This window comes from Quercus robur, chromosome 4, assembly GCF_932294415.1.
Source record: "Quercus robur chromosome 4, dhQueRobu3.1, whole genome shotgun sequence".
Taxonomy (NCBI): Eukaryota; Viridiplantae; Streptophyta; class Magnoliopsida; order Fagales; family Fagaceae; genus Quercus; species Quercus robur.
The window spans coordinates 53,208,954-53,228,873 of record NC_065537.1 but is presented as its reverse complement, the minus strand read 5'-3'; the positions used below and the strand labels follow the sequence as shown (position 1 = coordinate 53,228,873).

The window sequence follows — 19,920 nt, the reverse complement described above, 5'->3', positions numbered from 1 at the left end:
TATTTTGTATATAGTTGGAGATTAAAAATAGCCAATTAGATTAGGCCATGTGTTTGAATTGGATTTTAGCTGAAAGCAGTAATGAGATTTATGTAGAATAATATAATGAAGTTTCTAAATTTGTATAGTAACAACTGGGGATTGAATGAACAGTTACCCAGCAGTTAGATGGCTGGAGATATTGAGTATTTGTCACATGATGAATGTTAAGTTTTAGAAAAAGAGCAATGAGAAATTTTATCATTTAAAGTGCTATGTGACAAGAGATGCTTACCATATGTTACCCGCTACACACGTACTCGTCAGAGTTTAGGGAGTTGGAGAAAATACGCCAAGCAACATGTTTCTTTTATCAACTTTAAACTGTTGGAGCTTTACTGAACATACCTCTTGGCCTTCCAAATCACGACTCCCAAAGTTTCCCAAAGAGACTTATGAGCTGGGGTCATAAGCCGAAGATGAGATGATGTACCTCGGGTTTTGTTGTTATTTTGTGTAAATATGGGCTCTTGTTGAAGAAGCCGCTTGCCATGAGTGTAAGAAAGGTAATATGGGCCGTGAGTTTTGATTCATTGCTTAAACCCAATCCATATGTTGATGTTGATGTTGATGATGTTATGGGGTTATGATCCCAATTGATGAAGAGGAAATGTGGACCATGAATCCGCCTCTTGAAGTAAGGATCTCGTGGGCCATGTAAGCCCAATCCATGTAGTTGAATGAGATATGAGCTTATTTTGGGTTTTAAATAGATCTACCCAAAAAATCAATAATATGTTGATGTGTAATGGGTTGCCAATGAAGTAATGCCATGTGGGCCGAAAAAATGGTCCTCAACACTCTACAAACTAGTTTGGAGAGAAACTTTGTTCAAGATTTTTTTAAAATAGTTTATTCATGATTTTATAAAAGATTTACATGTTAGTTAAAACTTTAAGGTGTGGGTGGTCAATGTGATATATAGATTCTCGCCATGATTTTGAAACCCAGACCGTTTGAGGTTGGACCAAGGTCGAACCATGATGACATCATAATTAATTTAATCATTATTTAAAATATAAATAAATATATTAAATTAGTAAAAATTGAAAAATTACATAAAAATTTATAGGAAAAAGTTGGGTCATTTGTAAATACTATTTTCTCTTAATTAAATTGTATTAAATTAATAATATTTAATACAAAATAATTAAAATAAATGCTTAAAATTATGTAATATTGACTAAATTAGTAATTATAGAGATTCAAATATATCTTAATTTACGATAAATATGATATTTGTTAGATTTTCTCTAGTTATTTAAAAGATTTTAAAACATTATATTTAGAAAATAATAAATAAATATAACAAAAAAAGTTTTAAAAAATATAACTAAAAAATAATAAACTTAAACCTTAATAAGTTGGCTGTAGCATGTGCTGGATAAAAAGAAAAGAAGAAAAAATTATGACTCATGAGAAACCCAACCCCACTCACACATTTCCCCAAGCATCATGATCAAAGTTTACATGTTTCCTCAAGCCACACCACATGATCAAACTTCAAACCCTATGACTTTTGCCTTCTATTCTTTTAGCTTTCCTGTTTCCTCTACAGCCTTCGCCTCTCTCTCCCTCTGTTATTTCTTCCACAGTTTTCAAACAAACAGCAGTCTTCTTCCATAAATTTTCAACAAATAAAGAAGTAGAAGCAGATGCAGATCATATATAGAAGCTGATTTGTAGCCTTTCTTTCATAGTCTTCTATTCTTTTTTTTTTTTTTTTTTTTTTTTACTTGCTTTCTTTTTTTCTTTTTCTGGGAAGATCTGATGTTGGAGATTATTTTGAGCAATGTTTTGTGATTTTTTTGGGAACCGTCAGACCCATGTTCGGTTTTGAAAACCAGGTGGTTTGACCAAGGTTTGAAAGGTTCACTGAAAATTTAAAATTTTTCTGTTTTGATAGTTTAAAAAACCGGAATGATAGACAGTTTCCGGTTACTGCGGTTCGACCGGCTGGTTCGATCCAAGTTTCAAAACCATGATTCTCGCATGAGAGGCAGAGATTCGTTATGAGCCCACACATGAGAATTCGGTACTTCTAACAATACTCACAACAATGGTGCTAAGTAGCTATATTGCTATTTTTTAGCATCACTGATCATAAAAGAAGAGTACAGTAGTGGAGCTATAAGCAAAAATTTTTGCTTCTCAACTATAGTGCGCGTCTAAAAATAAATGTGCATTGTAGCAAGAAGCTAAAAAAAAAAAAAATATTTTATTAAATTTCTCTCTCTTCTCTCATTAAATTATTCTCTTTTTCTTTCTTTCTCTCTCTCTCTCTCTCTCCGGTTTCTCTTCTTTCTTCTATTTTTTCCTTCTCATTTTTTTCCTCTAACGCCTCCCTCATCTCCTCTCTACTTCGCCGGCGAGCTCATCAACCGAGGTGGTGCTCGGGTTAATCGGCCTTCAGTTCTGGTGGCTGCGGGTTGAGCGGTTTTGGCAGGCGCAGGTTGAGCGATTCTGGTGAGCCGAGACCCCATCTCCCCAAGCCTCGTCGCTGATTTGTTACTTGAGCCCCATCACTGCTGAGTTTGTGCTAGATTTGTGTATGTGTGCTGAGTTTGTGTTTGTGTTTGTGTTTGTGCTGGGTTTGTGTTTGTGTTTGTGTTTGTGCTAGGTTTGTGCTGTGGGTGTGGTCTGATTGGATTGTGGCCAGTGGATTAGTGGGTTTCGTGGATGTAGGTTGGTGGATTGTGGCCTGTGGGTCGGTGGTGGTGGGTTGTTGATCCGTGGGTTGCTGTTGTGTGTTGGTATGATTTTTGCCGTGGTGTGATTGTCGTGGTGTGCCTTTGTGTGATTGTTGTTGTGGTGTGGTGGTTTGCTTGCTCTGTATTAGAGAAGAGAGTGACGAAGAGGAAGAGAGAGAAAAAGATAGAGATGATGATGCTGTATATGATGAATATTTTATTGTGGTATTTATATTATTTTATTGTGTTGAAAGTTAAAATAGATCCACTGCTGCAACATGTGTATAGGTAAAATAGATAAAGTAACTATCAACATGTGATGAATATTGGTAATTATCTCAAATGATTAGATATCAACCAGTTCCTATGACGTTAACCAACATTTGTAGCTATTTTCAAAAAGTTGATAACTAGTTTTCAGCAGGGTTTGAATGTTATCCCTTCTAGATTTAATTATCTATCACTTTGTTTTCAAAGATTTGAATCTTAAAAAATGAAACCATACTTTTTAATTTTCTTTTTCTTTTATGAGAAACAAAACATTTCAATTAAATTGAAATAATTAAAAAGGGGTCACTATAAAATTACAATTCGGGTATTACGTTGTTATTAATTATTATAACATTACTTTTTTGGGGGAACTCATCCTTGACTTACGTGACATTCCATACATGTTTTTCAACAAGCACTTTGATTATCTATATGACTTGTTGACAAATTTGTATCTCAAAATGTTTATCTATCTATGCATATCAATAGAATGTTGAAACCTCATTTTATATACCAAAGCAACCTTAGCCAAAAGTTCCGTGTAGAATATTAAACATAGTCAATTTTATTTATATTGAATCCTTGATTACAACTTATCAAAGAATGACAACTATTACACAATCTTTTTTAAATGTTGGCAACAATCAACTTATTTTTTTACCATGAGGAACTCAAATGCAAATTTGCAATTGAAAACAATTGAACAAATTGAAGGCATGTATATAACAATTTCCTTGAAAAAAATTAAAGGTCAGCTGTATAAGGCACGTTGGTAGCCGGCAACCATGAACTGCCGGAGATGAAGCTTGCAACGGTGTATTGTGAAGCTACAGATGCACTAGTAATGACATGGTAGCCAGGCCAATTAACCCTATTAGCAGTTGATGAGCCTGGCCCCGTGTTGGCATACTCCCCATAGTATAAGGTATTGAGGGCAAAATTTCCATCCCATTCCATCCATCCAGTTGGAGCAATCAAGTTATCTAAGTATGTTTTCATAAAAACCGTGCGTGAGTACTCCTTCCATGGCCTTCCTAAGTATGTTGTAACCGAGTTTTGAGACGCCATTAAATCCGAAGCAGCCTTGACTGTACAATCATGAATGGAAATTCCAGTGTTTTGATTAGGGTCAGTCCTACCTTGGGCAGTGAGAGTGTTGGTCTTGTTAGGAGGGTAACGTGCATAAATGTTACAATTTTGTAAAACAACCGCGGCATTTCCAAATATAAAATCGACTGTGCCATATATGTCACATTCCCTATAAAATTGCCTTTGGGAATGGACATAGAGGGTGTCTTGATACCCTTCCAAGCTGCATCTGTAAAATACTGAGAGATCAGACCCAGACCGTAGCGCCACGGCTTGTTGATTTGCTGCGCCGGCAGTGTTTCTGATAGTGATGTCTTGAGCAATGAATCCATCTCCCACAACAGCTGAAAATTCAAAATAAGAAGAGCTTAATTTTCATGTCAAAAATATTTTAGTCAAATTCTAGATTAACATTCATTATTTTAGTAAAATTGTGACTGTATATATAAGGTGTAAGACATAATATTTTAGAGTACTGAATTATTAGCAAGTTAGGACCACAAGTAATTAAATACGACAATACTTATTAGCATAAAAGTATTATATATACAGAAGCAATGTCTTGTTGGCCTGTTGGCCACCTTTGATTGAAACTTAATCAAGCAAACAAAACCTATCCAAAAAATAAAATAAAACCCTTAAGTTATAAACAATTCAGATCGTGAATTTTTCTCCTAGTGGGCCATGCCGTACGACTTGTACGAATTTTAATGGGTTCTTGTCCACATTTTTTAGATGCAAAGGGTTTGGTTGTTGGTACCATAGCGTACAGACAAGCTCAAACTAGGTACTTTAATCTTGTCATTTTCTACTTGACATGCAAAGATATATACGTCTTCAAATATTTGCTAGATCACTTAAAAATCAATAGACTGTGAATTAATTTCTACCTTTTAAACTCTGTGACTCAATAGCTTTAGACCTTGTATATATTATCTATTCATCTATTAATTTTATTTTAAAATATTTATACTAATATATTATCTATTCATCTCTTGTATTTTGACTATTAGAATAGTTATTTTAGCCACGAAAAAAAAAAAAAAAAAAAAAACTAGTATACAAACCAAAAAAAACTAGTATATATATTAGATTAATTAGCAAAGCTACTGTCTTTAATTTAAGAGAAACTTGCACAAGTAACTTTGTATATATATTATTCCAGCAAAAAAAATAAATAAATAATGAAGCAAAAATTGCGTATGGATTTTGATGTGACCACCGTTATATCACACGGCAAGTTTCACAGATGATAATGATATTTTTGACCTGTGAAATAACTACTTCATGCAAATATAAAAAAAGATCAGTCATAAAAACTTAACTAGGTCACTGAATAGGCCTTGAGTATTAAACCAAAGTTTGCAATGTGTATCTCAGCAAAAAAAAAAAAAGTTTGCAAACGAAGTGCAGGTGGATTTCGTTCTCGATCAAATAGGGTAGCTAGGTGGAGTTGCCTAAAGTCACGCAGTATTAAAATAATTTGTAAATCAATGAATCTCATGTCTTTGGTAACTTAATTAAGAGAGAGAGATATTATACCACTAATCTAGAAATTCTGGACCATGGTCCTTTTAGGCCTATTCCTTGCAAACACTTCCATGGAGAAAGAGAACCCAATCTGACAAAAAGAACTTTTCCCCAAAATTTTGTCAAATTTGATGCTGTAGTCGTCGTACTATTTTGCTATAGTCATCGTACTTAATTTTGAAAAATAAGGCCAAATCATAATTGATAATCTTGGAAAGAAAGCATTTTATATATTCAATACGTGTATTCGTTGTTGTTTGAACTCCAATTTGACAAAGAAAAAAAACGCAACTTCTTTGGCAAAATCTTGTCAAAATTGATGACTTAGTAATCCTACTTAATTTTGAAAAGAAGGCTAAAATATATAATTGATAACTAAAATCTCTTGAAAATTAAGAAAGTATCCATCCAAGATATGTATTGGATGCGAGTCCTACAAACTCTTGAGAACCCCATGTTATGAGACATCCAATACATACGTTGGATGCAAGATAAATTTTTCTTTCCTTCGAACCTAAACCTACATGTGTGACCTGGAATAAAATAAATTTTTTTAAAAAAAAACCCAAAACCAAGCCTTGGGTTGGTATATGAATGGTGTGCATTATGAAATATGTCTCCTTTCAAATTCAGAATTTCATGAATAATCTCACTAAATTTTTTAAGTTATCCATTCAATAACTCAGCTTACTTACATGTCTAAAAAGCCAACTAAGGTCAATATACGCAAGGAGGTGTTTTTTTTTTTTTTTCAACTGGTCAGAAGTTTCTTGGTATTCTTGCATTACTTGCTTTCATCCTTTCAAACCTCGATACTTCCTCTTCTTAACCTCTTTTATCTCATATCTAAACCTAACTTTTCTTAGTCCAAGCCACGAATGGGCGGAACCATGTTGAAGGGTGGGGGGGGCCATGGCCCCCCCAAAATTTTGAAAATTTTGAAACTATATATATAATTATTTTAATGTTTTCAAAATTTAGTTTATAAAAATAAGAGTTGGCCCCCCCTAAGTATTTGAATTAATCCAATGATGCTTAAAAAGAAAAAAAATTTGGTCTAACAGTTATAGAGACAGCTTTATTTTTCGTAATTCTATTTTTTATTGTAAAATGTGCTTTTATATATGTTAAATATTTGAAAAAATTTGGTACCAAACATGTTTGAATTTATCTTTTTCAACCTGTTATGTGACGATTAACAAGTCATTGACTCATTAAAAAATTATTGTCACTAAAACTACACATGAAATGTCTCTTTAGTTGCCACATAATGGGTCAAAACAAAATAATTTCAAATATGTTTGGAGCCTAATTTGTTCCTTCAAGTTTTGGATCATTCTTGTTTTTGAAAATCATATTAGTTCAATTGAATAATTTTACTTACATTAGTATAAAATTTGATATATTTTATAGAAAATGAAACTTTTTAAGAATTTCACTATGAAAATTGTGAAAATGTATTTTATTAATTTTATGAAAGATAGCCATCAAACATAATTTTGATTGAAAATATTAAGCTCTTTTTTTGTTGGGTGTGTGTATATATATAACTTATCAAATAAAAAAGTGTGTATATAATAAAAAAAAGCATGTGTATTTATGTGTGTGTATGAGGTTGTCTTGATAAATATATTAGTGTTGCAACTTGGCCCCCTCAAACAAAAATTCCTGGCTCCGCCCCTTAGCCACGATCTTATCCACCAGACATATAAATATATATGTAATATTTTGTAGGGAACCGATTAATTACAATTTTTTTAGCACAAAATTTAGCATATTATTAGAAGTAGTCAATTGAATTTACTTACCAATAGTGGCTGAATTGAAGGTTGTAGAACCTCCACCAACACTTTTGCTCCCAGTGACTATGGTTTTTCCTATACCATCTCCCACCAACATAATATTCTTCAACGTTATCTCAACGTTTTCGTTGTATGTCCCAGCCTTCACGTATATCACAAACCTTCCACTTCCTGACTGTGATGATGCTGCACTTATCGCCTCATTTATCGTCTTATAATTCCCCGAACCATCTTGTGCCACCACGATATTGGCGTTAGGAGCCGAAGAAGACTGCAAGAGTTTCCGGTCCCCGGGCTTAACCCAAGTTGGAAAACCATGTTTATAACTCGGTACAGTGTATGGAACTTTGTTAAGAGCCAAAGCGTTACTGATTAGCTTCGAAACATTGTTTGACATCAAGGGCAAGAGATTGTCTGGGACCCCTAGTTCAATAAACCCGGCCCGACACGTCTCAAGGTTGGTTAGAGACGTGCTGAGCCATGTCTGAGCATCGGTTTGGCTGCACTTGACATTAGGGTCGATGGTTTTGTTAAGTCTAAGGTGGGTGTTCTCATAAAGCTCAAGGCAATCAGCCCATGCAGCCTTTTCACGAGCATTTTTGCACTTGGGGCCTAGTGAAAATATGTTACTTTGAGCTTTTAGGGCACGTTCTAGTGCAAGCTGCTTTGAGATTGTGAAAAAATCGGACTTTTGCTTTATGGGGTTGTAGTAATTAGGGTTATGGCTTAAAAAATACTCACATGGCTCAGGGTTTGGGGTTTGGCTGCACCATTTTTTAATATCTGCTTGAGAGTAGCCATGAATGGTTGGAGACAGAAAAAGAGGCACAAAGAGAAGTGTAACCAAAGCTCGAAGTGCCATGTTTTTTGGCGTTTTCGATGGGCTATAAGAAATGTTGGACAGACAAGGGTCAAATATTAGATGCGAATGATTGGGTGTTTGGGATTTGTGTGGGACTTCATGCCTCCAAACTGATACTTATATAGAAGGAAAGATAAGAGCCGTAACAATGTGGGAAGCACAACTTTTTTTTTTCTAATCCTTATTTTTCTCTACTTTTTATAATAATTAATTTTTTTTTTCATAATTAGGATGAATCATATTATAAAATAATAACATATTAGAGCGGCTAATACCGTTAATGTTACAATAGTTTGTACTTTAATTGGTTTGAAATAGTTTTTGAAAAGCTAACTAATATTGACTAAATTTTGTATGCATGCATATTGTATGAATGAAAATTCAGCGTCGGAATCTTAATGTTTGGAGTTCTAATTAATCACATAGGTAATTGGGACAGCCTACTTATGTTGAAGCATTTTTGATTGAGAATGTTATGCTTGGTTTATGGTCAACTTGCATATATGGCTGGACCACAGGATGATATGAATGATCAAAATTAAAAAGATATATTATCGGATGCGATTATTCTTTCTTTTCTTGATAAGTACTATCTGATGTGATTATCTTTTTGATTGAATAGACTAATCAATGGGTTGGCTCTCTTCTCTCTTTTCTTAGCAATATTCTTTATCTTTTTTATTTTAATTCTTTTATTGACAATTATAAGTGACCTTACTAATTGAAGTAATAGAAACTCAAGTCATGAACTTTTAATTAATCAATCATATGGGAAACACTTACATGCTTGCCTAAGCTTGTTTTGTTTCGAACTAAATTAGTTCTCTCTCTCTCAATAGTAAAACTCTTTTAGAGCAAATTTTTTTTCCTACAAATGATTAGTTGAAGTCTTTTGATAAAAATTAAATATTGTTTCGTACCGGATGACATAAAACCCCTACAAGAGTGGTGATTCACTAGTTTCTCATGCCAATGTCATGAAACACCTAGAATAGCGGTAAATCATTTTACACAGTTATTTAACAAAGTGTTGATTTTCTTTTATTATGTTATAATGTGTATGAGTTATACTTGTGGCTCATTTATATATGTATATCTTTGCTTTCTTTGTTTCCTAAACTTATAAAATAGCACACCCGCGTGATCTTTTCTTATCACTCAAAAAGCATGCCTTTTCTTAAACCATTTTTATAGTCACTTACTCTCCTGCATCCTTCCACTCATTAAACAAATAATATAGAAAAAGTCTTCCTAATTCTAAGTATAGGAGGTGGGAGGTGTTATATAATTTGGTGGAGTTTCTACCTTACAAATTTGTAAGGTGTGCAGCTTGCGGTTGGCTTTGTTATGTCCTAGGAATGGCATGCTAATAACCACTCTCCGCTTATAATAATAGTATCAAGATGGCGCAAATCGTCTCCAATGAGCAACTTAGTTCATATCTCTATCTCTATCATTTACCTCGTTACAACTTATTTTATATACACAATTTGTGGTAGTAATTTCTCATATTCTCTAACCTATGTAAAACAAATTAAACATTTATATCAAAAGATATAAATATTCATGGCTAATACACATCAAACACTTACAATCCCCTTTTTTTACATTTGATATAGAAAATACCGTCCTTTTGTTTTCGAAGATAATTATTAGGTAAAAATATAAATTAGACTCTTTAAGTTTGGTTAAGTGTGATTTTAATCCTTTAAGTTTTATTTTTTCCATTTTGGTTCTTAAGCTCACATTTGTTGTCACCGTTAAAAAAAAATTCTGTTAAAAAGGATTAACAATGACATAAATTCGAATTAAGGTTGTAATTTGTATTTTTGTGTTAAAAAAAAATTTAATAACAAATTTCACTTCGAAAGGAAACTTACAAGTAGAAGATCAACATTTTTCATAACAAATTTCTTTGTCAAATCAGAAAGAGTTTTATTTTTAAATATTATAAACCACGTGATCTAATGATGCATTCAAAAAGGCAGAGCTACTCATTATTGTGTATTATTTCAATCAATCAAAAATTCGTAGTGCCTAGGTACATTGTAAAATTACTAACATATGATGAAAGCTAGACTCATATGAAAATTACAAACTATGATTCTTAATTAAGTACAAAACGATCAGTCATGTAAGTACAAAACTTCCCAGATTCTTAATATTGTCGAAGCAAATAGATTTGAGTTCTACTATTTTTCACTACATAAATTAAAATTCATATAGTATACTATACCACTTGTTTGATTAACTTTTAAATGCAAGAAGCTTTCATAGCCCTAAAGGGCCAAAAGTAAACACATTGAAAAAATACAAGTAGGAATTTTCATTTTACTTATTTTTTCCGATTATTTTTTATCAGATTGAAAAGTCAGTCAATTGATCATTAATTCACTCAAATTTAGGTGAGATTAGACAGACCTTAATCCACCATGTTGTGGTCACCGAATAGTAGGCAATAGGGGTGGCTTGATGTATTTGGGGGCCTAAGGCGAAAATTGATTATCTTGTTTTAGATGCAAAATTACTAGTAATTAACATGAACTATGTAAATTTTTTTCTTTTTTTAGAAATTTTATAGATAGAAAAAATTTGACAAATTTTTTCATATTTATTGATGTGGCAGATTGTAGTAGTAAGTAAAAGAGTGGTATTAGTGGTAGACTTAGATGAGAACTAGTAAAAGTTTGCTAACTCAACTCTTATTTTTTTTAGAAGTGCAACATTCACAATATTTTTTTACAAAAAATCCTAGGTTTTAAGTTGCTTTTTGTTTTTTACTTGACAATATCACTATAATTATTTTTTTGTCATCAATAACAAGTTGTAATAACCTACTACTTAGCATTAGTTGTAAAAGTGTTGTAAAAAATATTATTTTATTTATTGATTATAAATAACTCTATTGGTTAAAATTTGGGAGCCTATTTTTTACTTGGGGTCTTAGGCGATCGCATCTTTTACTCACCCATTCAGCCGGCCCTGGTAGGCAACAATATTGGTTGGCTCCTACTAATTCAAAATTTGTTTTTGAATAATTTCGCTTAACAACCAATAATTCCTGTCCATCTCCCAATTTTCTTGCATTTACTAATTTTCTGAGAAAATTTTCTAAAAAAAAAGGTTCACAATAATGTATCCATTTGGATTAAGGCTGGAGAGTGGAGACACCAATTCTGTGTAATTTTTTCAATAATCTTCCAAGGTTCTATCTGTAAACATTTAAAATGGTAAATGATCATTAAATCTAGCGAAGGTCGCATTGTCCGAAAAAATAAAAGTAAATAATATATAGCAGCTAGAGTACTAAGTTTGGAATTAAAATATATTTATTAATAAACATAATTTAAGGGCCAATAGTAGTAGAAAGAATGTAGTTCTCTACATGATTGACATTCCTATCCAATGATCAAGGGTTAATTTAATATTAATCTCAAATATCATAGATGTGAAGAGAATTAGTAGTATTAATTTCTTAGAGATATATTAAATAAAAATATCTGATTCATATTATTCGATTAGCTTGCATGCTTGATACGTAATATAAGTTACGCCATTATTTTGATAATCAGGTGGCTAACTTTTAGGGCATGCCTTGGTGGCTGGTGAGCACAACTGGTCTTTGGTTTGGTTGCAGTAATTCAATTCTATATGGTCAGTCCAACAAACAAAACAAAGCAAAAATGGAGATGAGTTCTTTAGTTTCGTAACACTAATTCCAATTATTTAGTTTGCCTTGAAGAATTGAAATGCTGGTCCAAAATATGTTGCCCAATTTTATGAAGTTAAAATTAATTGTGTATTTCAGAAGCTATTAAACGAAGTAATTGATGTGGGTTTCAGTTAGCTCAACTGGTAAAGTTTATAAGAGATCTGAGGTTCAATCCATGTCTACACCAAAAATTGATTGGTGTCTCGGTTTGATGATAAAAAGTTATCATTAAAAGTGAACGCTATAAGTTGAAACTTTCTAAAAAATAAATTTTCTCAAAAAAAAAAAAAAAAAAAGTAATTGACCACCATATCATGTGCTATGGCGGAGCCACATGAGGACCGATGGGGCCTTGGCCGCTCCCCCCCAAATTTTTTGAAAAAATAGCGTGTTTCGTCGTCACTGTTGTTTCTTGTTCATCGACCATGGTTGTTTCTTCTTGGTCGATATTTACTGTGTCTTCTTGGTCGACCACTATTACTGTTTCTTCATTAACCACGTACAGATCGTCTTGCTCGTGATCTCCTAGTGCTGCTACTTCTTTCTTCTGTTTCTTTTATCAAGCTTTAACTTTTAAACTTTTTGTTCCCAAACATTGTCTTGGTTCCAATCATTTCTTACTTTTTTATGTCACTTTGCTTCTTTTGTTTGCTTGTGTCAGCCAGATAAGATGGGTAGACCATAGGTGTAAGTAATTACTAGGTGTGAAGAGTGTTTTTTTAGTACAATTCTTACTTTTTAACTCATCTTTCTATTTTATAGTTCTAGAGTGTACACCAGTACATGTAATACTTTATTCTTTAATTCTTGTTTATTTGGTGATGTTTTTAAACTATATTCATTATTATTTTTATTTGTTAGATTAATGGGTCAATGTATACAGTTTTTTATAAATAAATATGATTAAGGTAGTATGAAGAAGTAATTAAGGGTTTATTCACATTAAAAAAGTAATGAAGGGTTTATATTTTTAAAAACTCTTAATTATTTATTATGATTTTCTAATTGAATATATATATATATATATGCTATATAGCGGTAATTCCGAAACGGTACACTTGTATTGACTGGTATTAAAAAATATCGTTTTTTTAGCTAAATTGAAATAGCCTTGGGTATGAAATTTACTCCCTTGATTGTATATTACTATTTTAGATTTAATATACACAAAAAAAAAAAATTATATATGACCCCCCAAAAATAAATTTTTTTTGGCTCCGCCACTAATCATGTGGGCAAGTTGGGTGGGTTCAAGCATAGTATGTAGATATTTCTAGTCATCTCAAATTTTTTTTTTTAATTGAGTAATTAATGCTATAACTTGTGTATATAGGACATATACTTTTGATAATTGTTAGTTCTAAAATGGTAAGTTTCATTATGAAGCTGATATGGTTGTATTATAGTACTTATTTGGTGTACTTTTGATTAATATTCTGAGTTTCCTTTCTAAAATATCAAAAAATTTGGCTGAAATTCGTTTGTAACCAAAAAAAAATCATTATGAAGTATCCAAATTTTCCTTTGTGAATTGTCAAGATAAATAAGATTGATTCAAACCAATACCAAATTCCATAGTAACACTACTAGTCAAGCAATCTGTGCGTTCAAAAGATAGAACCAGCGCATGTATATATTTTTGGTTCATGCATGTCCGAGAAAATACTCATATTTTTCTAAAGACAAACTAGTTTCGGGTCAAAACTTTTGTTCTGGGACTTTTTCAGAGAAAACTCAATTCCATGCCTAATCTATCTGACAAGTAGTAGAAGCCGGAATGAAAATGTCAAACAATTAATGTACACTTAAATATAAGAACCAATTTAGCAAAATACAAAGCCATTTGATAATAATTAATACTTTTTTTTTTTTGAAGTAGAATTTGGACTTTTGGAGATCAAGCATTAAACGATGTTTGACAAATTTTTTTTAAATTTTTGACAAAATTATTTGTTTACTTGAACATTAATATTGCTAGTGGGGAATCAGCTTGCTTGAACTTAACGAAAATTAATATTGTATTATTGTGTTATAATAGTTAATTTAATTGAAAAATTCAGACATTACACGGCACGATTAGATTATTCGTGTCTATCTGATTATATGTCTGCTCTGGACTATAATGACCACAAGTACGTCCTTTTAATCCCTTTCTATACCTATAATAAGCTTAGTCAAAGAACATGCATGGCCGATTGTCACTATCTAATGATGTCATGCCAAAAAAAAAAAAAAAAAAGGCTGATCGATCCCTATTTTTTATTTTTGTCTTTTTGGCATAAATTCTAGTTACGTACTTGAGCTTTTGCACAAAACATTAATTCCTATTATGATTAATTGATCACGCTTTGATGATAATGATCATAATAACAATGTTTGTATAGGGAATACTAGTGATAGGACTGTGTTTTAAACAATTTTGACTTATAATATATAATGATTAGCTAGCTTGTAATTCATGCATATATATATATATATATATATACACACATGAGCATTTTGAAAAATAATAATCAAATTATAATTCTTGAAATAAGATTACACAAAAGGCTTATAATTTTTTTGTTGAGGGAATAACGTAATACTAATAGTAATACAACAATAAAGCAACAAATTGCTGACATTCATTTTTACCCAAAAATAAATCCCTGACGTAACCAAAAGAGACTATCATTAAAAGCAAGAGAGAGAAGGATAAGACTTGCTTATGCTATATTTGAATCGTCATAAATATCATAGCTAGAAACTCTTTTTGACTGGGTTATCAAAAAAAACTCTTTTTGACTGGTATTCGAATCTAGAGACAGCTCTGGTTTTGATCATTCAAAACACGATAGCAGCTTTAGCCCAAAACTGTGGATAGGGTAGATCACCAATACTTAAATGATTGACTTTTATTTTGACTATAACATAGCGAGGTTGCACGTTTGAGATTAGGGGTGTTTGCGTGTGGGGTGGTTTTGGGTCTTTTTGTTAGTATGGCATGTTTAGTCAAAATTATAACTATACTGCACCTCATTATTTAGTTCAAAATTGATTTTTTCCTTTGTGTTTTGTCAAGTTTTAAACTATTGAGTTAGTTTTTCTTTATTTTTGGCTGACTTTTTTGATCAACACTAGTTAAATTTATTAAACTTTTTTTTTTTTTTTGAAAACTAGAGTTATTAAACTATTAATAATATAATATTTAACATTAAAAAAATAAATATATTAATATATTAATATATAGAGAGGGTGTGGTGCAATGCGGTTTTCTTATTATAAAACTACAAATTGCATTGGACCATGCATGCGATGCAATGTTACTTGTGGTGTAGTACAATAATGTCATTTTACAAGCAGTTTTAGTGCAATTTTTGCGGTTCGGTAAATACCCCTATTTGAGATTATAAACCTATTTTTAAGAGCTTCAAAGTCATAACACCTTCCTATCCTTTTGAATTCTAACACTAGCTATCACGTAATTTTACGTAATATTGGAGAGGTTGAGTATTTTCCCACCTCCCAATCATCTCTTATTGCATTTAGAAATAACAATAAGTTACATAATTGGCAATAATTCAGTTATAACAAATTATTAATTTTAAAAATTATAGATGATTGAAGTATTAAAACTCACAAAAATTAAAATTATTGAGAGCGAACATTTTTGTTGTCAGAATATGTTTAGAATTTTTTTATGTTATGGTGCCTTGTAATTTTTTATATAAGCATGAATGCATTTAAAAATAAGTACAATTAAATATATATGCAAATGTTTGCACCTCAATTTGATACTCTACAATGTATAATCATCTTCAAGTAAAAGAAACATAGTTAAATTGAAACTCCCCTTAATTTGTTTAAAGAAAATTGTAAATAAAACCTTTAACAATTTTTTTCCCATACATTTAAACAATATATAAATAAAATTTTTACCAATTCTATATCATACATTTAAACAATATAATATATGGAATCATTAAGTGGTTTGTAAAAAAGTCTCAATTTGGCCAAGTCTCACATTTGATGCTCTACAAAATCATTACGGTGTTGCCCATGTCATTTGTTAATGAATCTCTTCTTCTTTGGACAATACATGCATGGGAAGGGGGGAAAAGCAGCACTTGATTTTAAGTTTTTATGTCAAGAGTTCGAATTTTTGAGTGTTAAAAATACTGAATAAGTGTATAGTATTTCTCAAGTAATAAAATATACATGAGTGCCTTTATATAGGAGGCAGAGTGTATAGTACAAGTTAGTGTGCTATACAAGTAAACAAGGTGGGCCTAAAGCCCACATACCCTAATACATGTTGACAGCTCCCCTTAAATTCAAGGTGGATGTGAAACCAATTTGAGATTGTCAACTAAAGTATGAAGGTGTCCCTTAGGATGTGACTTGGTGAAGATATCTGCAAGTTGATCTTTAGAGGAGACTGAGATCAGCTTGAGAGCACCATGGACAAGACGATAACGGATAAAATGATAATCAATCTCAATGTGTTTAGTCCGTTCATAAAGACATTATTGTGAGCAATATGAATGGCACTCTGGTTGTCACAATAAAGAGGAGCAACAGAGGATGTGGACATACCTAAATCTTTGAAAAGCCATTGTAGCCAAAGGAGCTCAGATGTGGTATCAACAAGGACAAGATATTCTGCTTCAATACTGGAGCGAGCCACATGAGTTTGTTTCTTGCTTCGCCAAGAAATCAAAGAGGAACCAAGAAGAAAGTAATAACTAGTAGTGGACCTGCGATCAGTGGGATCTCCTACCCAATCAGTATCAAAAAATGCACAGAAAACAAGAGAAGACTGAGTAGAGTAGAAAAGACTATGGAAGAGAATGCCCTTTAAGTATCGAAGAATGCACAGAACAGCAACATAGTGAGTCGATTGTGGAGTAGACAAATACTAGCTCACCTAGTGAACAACATAGAAAATTTCTGGATGAGTGACAGTTAGATAAATTAGGTTGCTAACCAAGCGTTTGTAAAGAGAGGGATTAGATAATGATTTCCCTCTTAAGGGAGTCAGATGTGCATTAAGCTCGATTGGAGTGTCAACAGTCTTGCCATCAGTGAGTCTAGCTTGAGACAAGAGTTCAGAGGCATACTTGGCTTAAGTAATATAAAGTTCATCTATAAAATGAGTGATTTCAAGATCCAAGAAGTACCTGAGATGTCCAAGATCTTTCATTTCAAACTGCTAACTGAGAAAATCCTTGAGTTCTTGAATGCCACTGAGGTCATCACCAATTATGATTATATCATCCACATATAGGAGAAGTAAAATAGTGCATTTGTCAGTGCGATGAAGAAATAAGGCAGAATTATAATGACTGACCATGTAACCCAAGCGAGAGATGGTAGAGCTGAATTTGGCATATCAAGCTCATGGAGCTTGTTTAAGGCCATAAAATGCACGTCGAAGGTGACAAACCTTATTTGATTCAACAGAGAGACCAGAAGGAGGTTGCATATAAACTTATTCACTTAAATCTCCATTAAGGAATGCATTTTTGACATCCATCTAAAAAAGGTCCTATTTACTGATAGTAACAACAGCTAAGAGGGTACTAATAGATGAGATACGAGCAACCGAGGCAAAAGTCTCTTTATAATCAATCACATATTCCTGTGTAAAACCTTTTTGCAACAAGATGAGTTTTGTAGCACTTAATAGACCCATTAGAGCAAGTCTTAATCTTGTAGATCCACTTATAACCAACCACAGATTTCCTAGGGGGGAGAGTCACCAAATCCCAAGTATGATTTTTAGATAATATATCAAATTCCTCTTTCATTGCAATCTGTCATAAGGGTTAGTGGAAGCCTCACAATGGGTTTGAGGCTAGTGCAGTGTAGCAAGGGCAATGTAACAATGATAGTTAAGTAAATGTGCAAAAATGGATCTTACCCAAGTTGAGTGACGAGGTAGAATGTCTCGTACAAAATCTTCAGGCGAAGCAGGAACAAAGGACCCAAGCTTAGGGTTGGGTAGCTCGTTTTCGACTTGTTCATCTTCTACCTATTCATTAAAGGGTGAACTAGGAAAGGGATCAACTATAGCAGGATCAGGAGTAGCTACAAAAGGAATATGTGCTTCATCTGGAAAAAAAATCTAAGACAAAGGAGAAAGATAGAGAGGCACGGAAGTGAGAGAGCTTGACAAAGGAGCGATGTTTCCAAAAGACAATGTTGCGGGAGATAAGATGATGAGAGATAGGATCATAACATCGATACCCCTTTTGAGTTTTGCCATAGCCAAGAAAACAACAAAGCCTTGACCGAGGCTCAAGTTTATTATGTTCATGTAGCTGAAGAAGAACAAAACAAGCAGAAATGAAGGAGTGAAGGTGGTAATAGTCTAGAGGTGACCCAAAAAGGCGCTCATATGGAGTTTGATTTTGGATAACAGGACTTGGAATACGATTAATAGCATGAAGAGCATGAAGAACAACTTCGCCCTAAAAAGGAGCAGGAACTTTGGTAGAGAGAAGGAGAGCACGAACAGTGTCAAGAATATGATGAAGTTTTCGCTCAGCTCTACCATTTTGCTGAAGGGTACCTGGACAAGTTAGTTGATGAAAAGTGTCATAGGAATGCAAAATAGCTTGAAAAGCATATTGAGTGTACTCAAGAGCATTATCAAATCGAAAATTGAGTTTTAACCATTTTTGTAAAATTATAATATACTTGCCATAATTCAGAACGATGTTTCATATGAAAAATCCAGCTATAGCGGGAATAATCATCAACAAAGAAAACAAAATATCAAGATTCACCAATACTAGAAACAGAGGAATGCCTCCAGACATTAGAATGAATTAGGTCAAAGATATTAGTGGACATTGATTCACTAGTATTGAAAGGCAAAACTAGTTGTTTTCCTAACTGACATGAAACACAATCAAAATTTTTTGTGAACACTGAACCTAACAAACCTCTAGAAGCCAAGTGTTGTACCCGAGAGGAAGATGCATGACCAAGTCGAGCATGCCAAAGTGCAAGGGAAGGAATAGAAGAAACTACAACAGCTACAGCAATAGAAATAGGAGCAACAAGTGGAAGACAAAGGTTGTCCACTGGAAACATATGCCTTACTCTGGGACCGGTCCTAAGCTCCTGTCTCGTCCTCGAATCCTGCACAGTACACCCAGAATAATCAAAGATAATGCAATAACCCAACTCAGTTAATTGTCCCACAGAAAATAAATTGTAAGAAAGGTTAGGAACATTAAAGACCCCAGGAACCGAGAGATTAGAGGTCGAAAATATTATGACCAAACATTGTGGAACCATTTGCTATGCGAATATTAAGAGGGTGTGGTGTAGATTTAAGTTCAGAAAATAAAGACGAGTGAGGTGTCATGTGATTGCAACAAGCAAAATCCATAAGCCAAGAGGAAGGAGACATACCAGATAAAGCTGAGAGAGAAGAGGAATAAGATGCATTACCAATCATACGAATGATATTAGCGATGATATTTTTAAGGTCATTTGTAGAAATGGTGAAAGTGCGTCTTGAAAACTTAAACTGTGCAGAGACAGGAGTCATTGGTCGGACAGTCTCAGTGTTAGCAACAGTAGTATTAGAAATTAAAACAAATAAATTGTTGCGATGATAGCAAGTCTTAAAATTGTGGCCAAAATGTTTGCAAAAATTGCAAAAACGTTTGCTAGATTGTCGGCAACGATTATTGCAACAACAAGAAGACTTGTCCTTATTCTTCATTTAGTAGCAAAATATGCAAAAATGAAATCTACGCGAAAAACTAGGTAAATAGCACCTGGACTGCAAAAAGTCAACTCTAACAAAATTCAACAATCAACTCTGGTCAAAGTCAATAGTCAACTCTAGAAGTCAACGGTCAACAGTGGCAGGTCAACGGATGACATTAGCAAGTGGCTAGGGCGATGATGTCAGCAGATGACAGGACA

The 19,920-nt window shown here is 32.9% G+C and overlaps 1 protein-coding gene across 3 annotated transcripts in view; it reads right to left on the bottom strand.

Annotated features, from left to right (window-relative positions):
* Positions 1-3,534: 3,534 nt before the first annotated feature.
* Positions 3,535-19,920, bottom strand: part of LOC126722968 (pectinesterase 2-like) — a 112,312-nt gene continuing 95,926 nt past the window's right edge. For all 3 annotated transcript variants that reach the window (XM_050426139.1, XM_050426138.1, XM_050426137.1), the window contains 2 exons: positions 7,427-7,877; positions 3,535-4,432 (listed from right to left, as the gene is read on the bottom strand). In XM_050426139.1, coding sequence (XP_050282096.1) covers positions 3,744-4,432; positions 7,427-7,877 — 1,140 coding nt within the window. In that variant the 3' untranslated portion in view covers positions 3,535-3,743. The remainder of the gene's footprint in view (positions 4,433-7,426; positions 7,878-19,920) is intronic.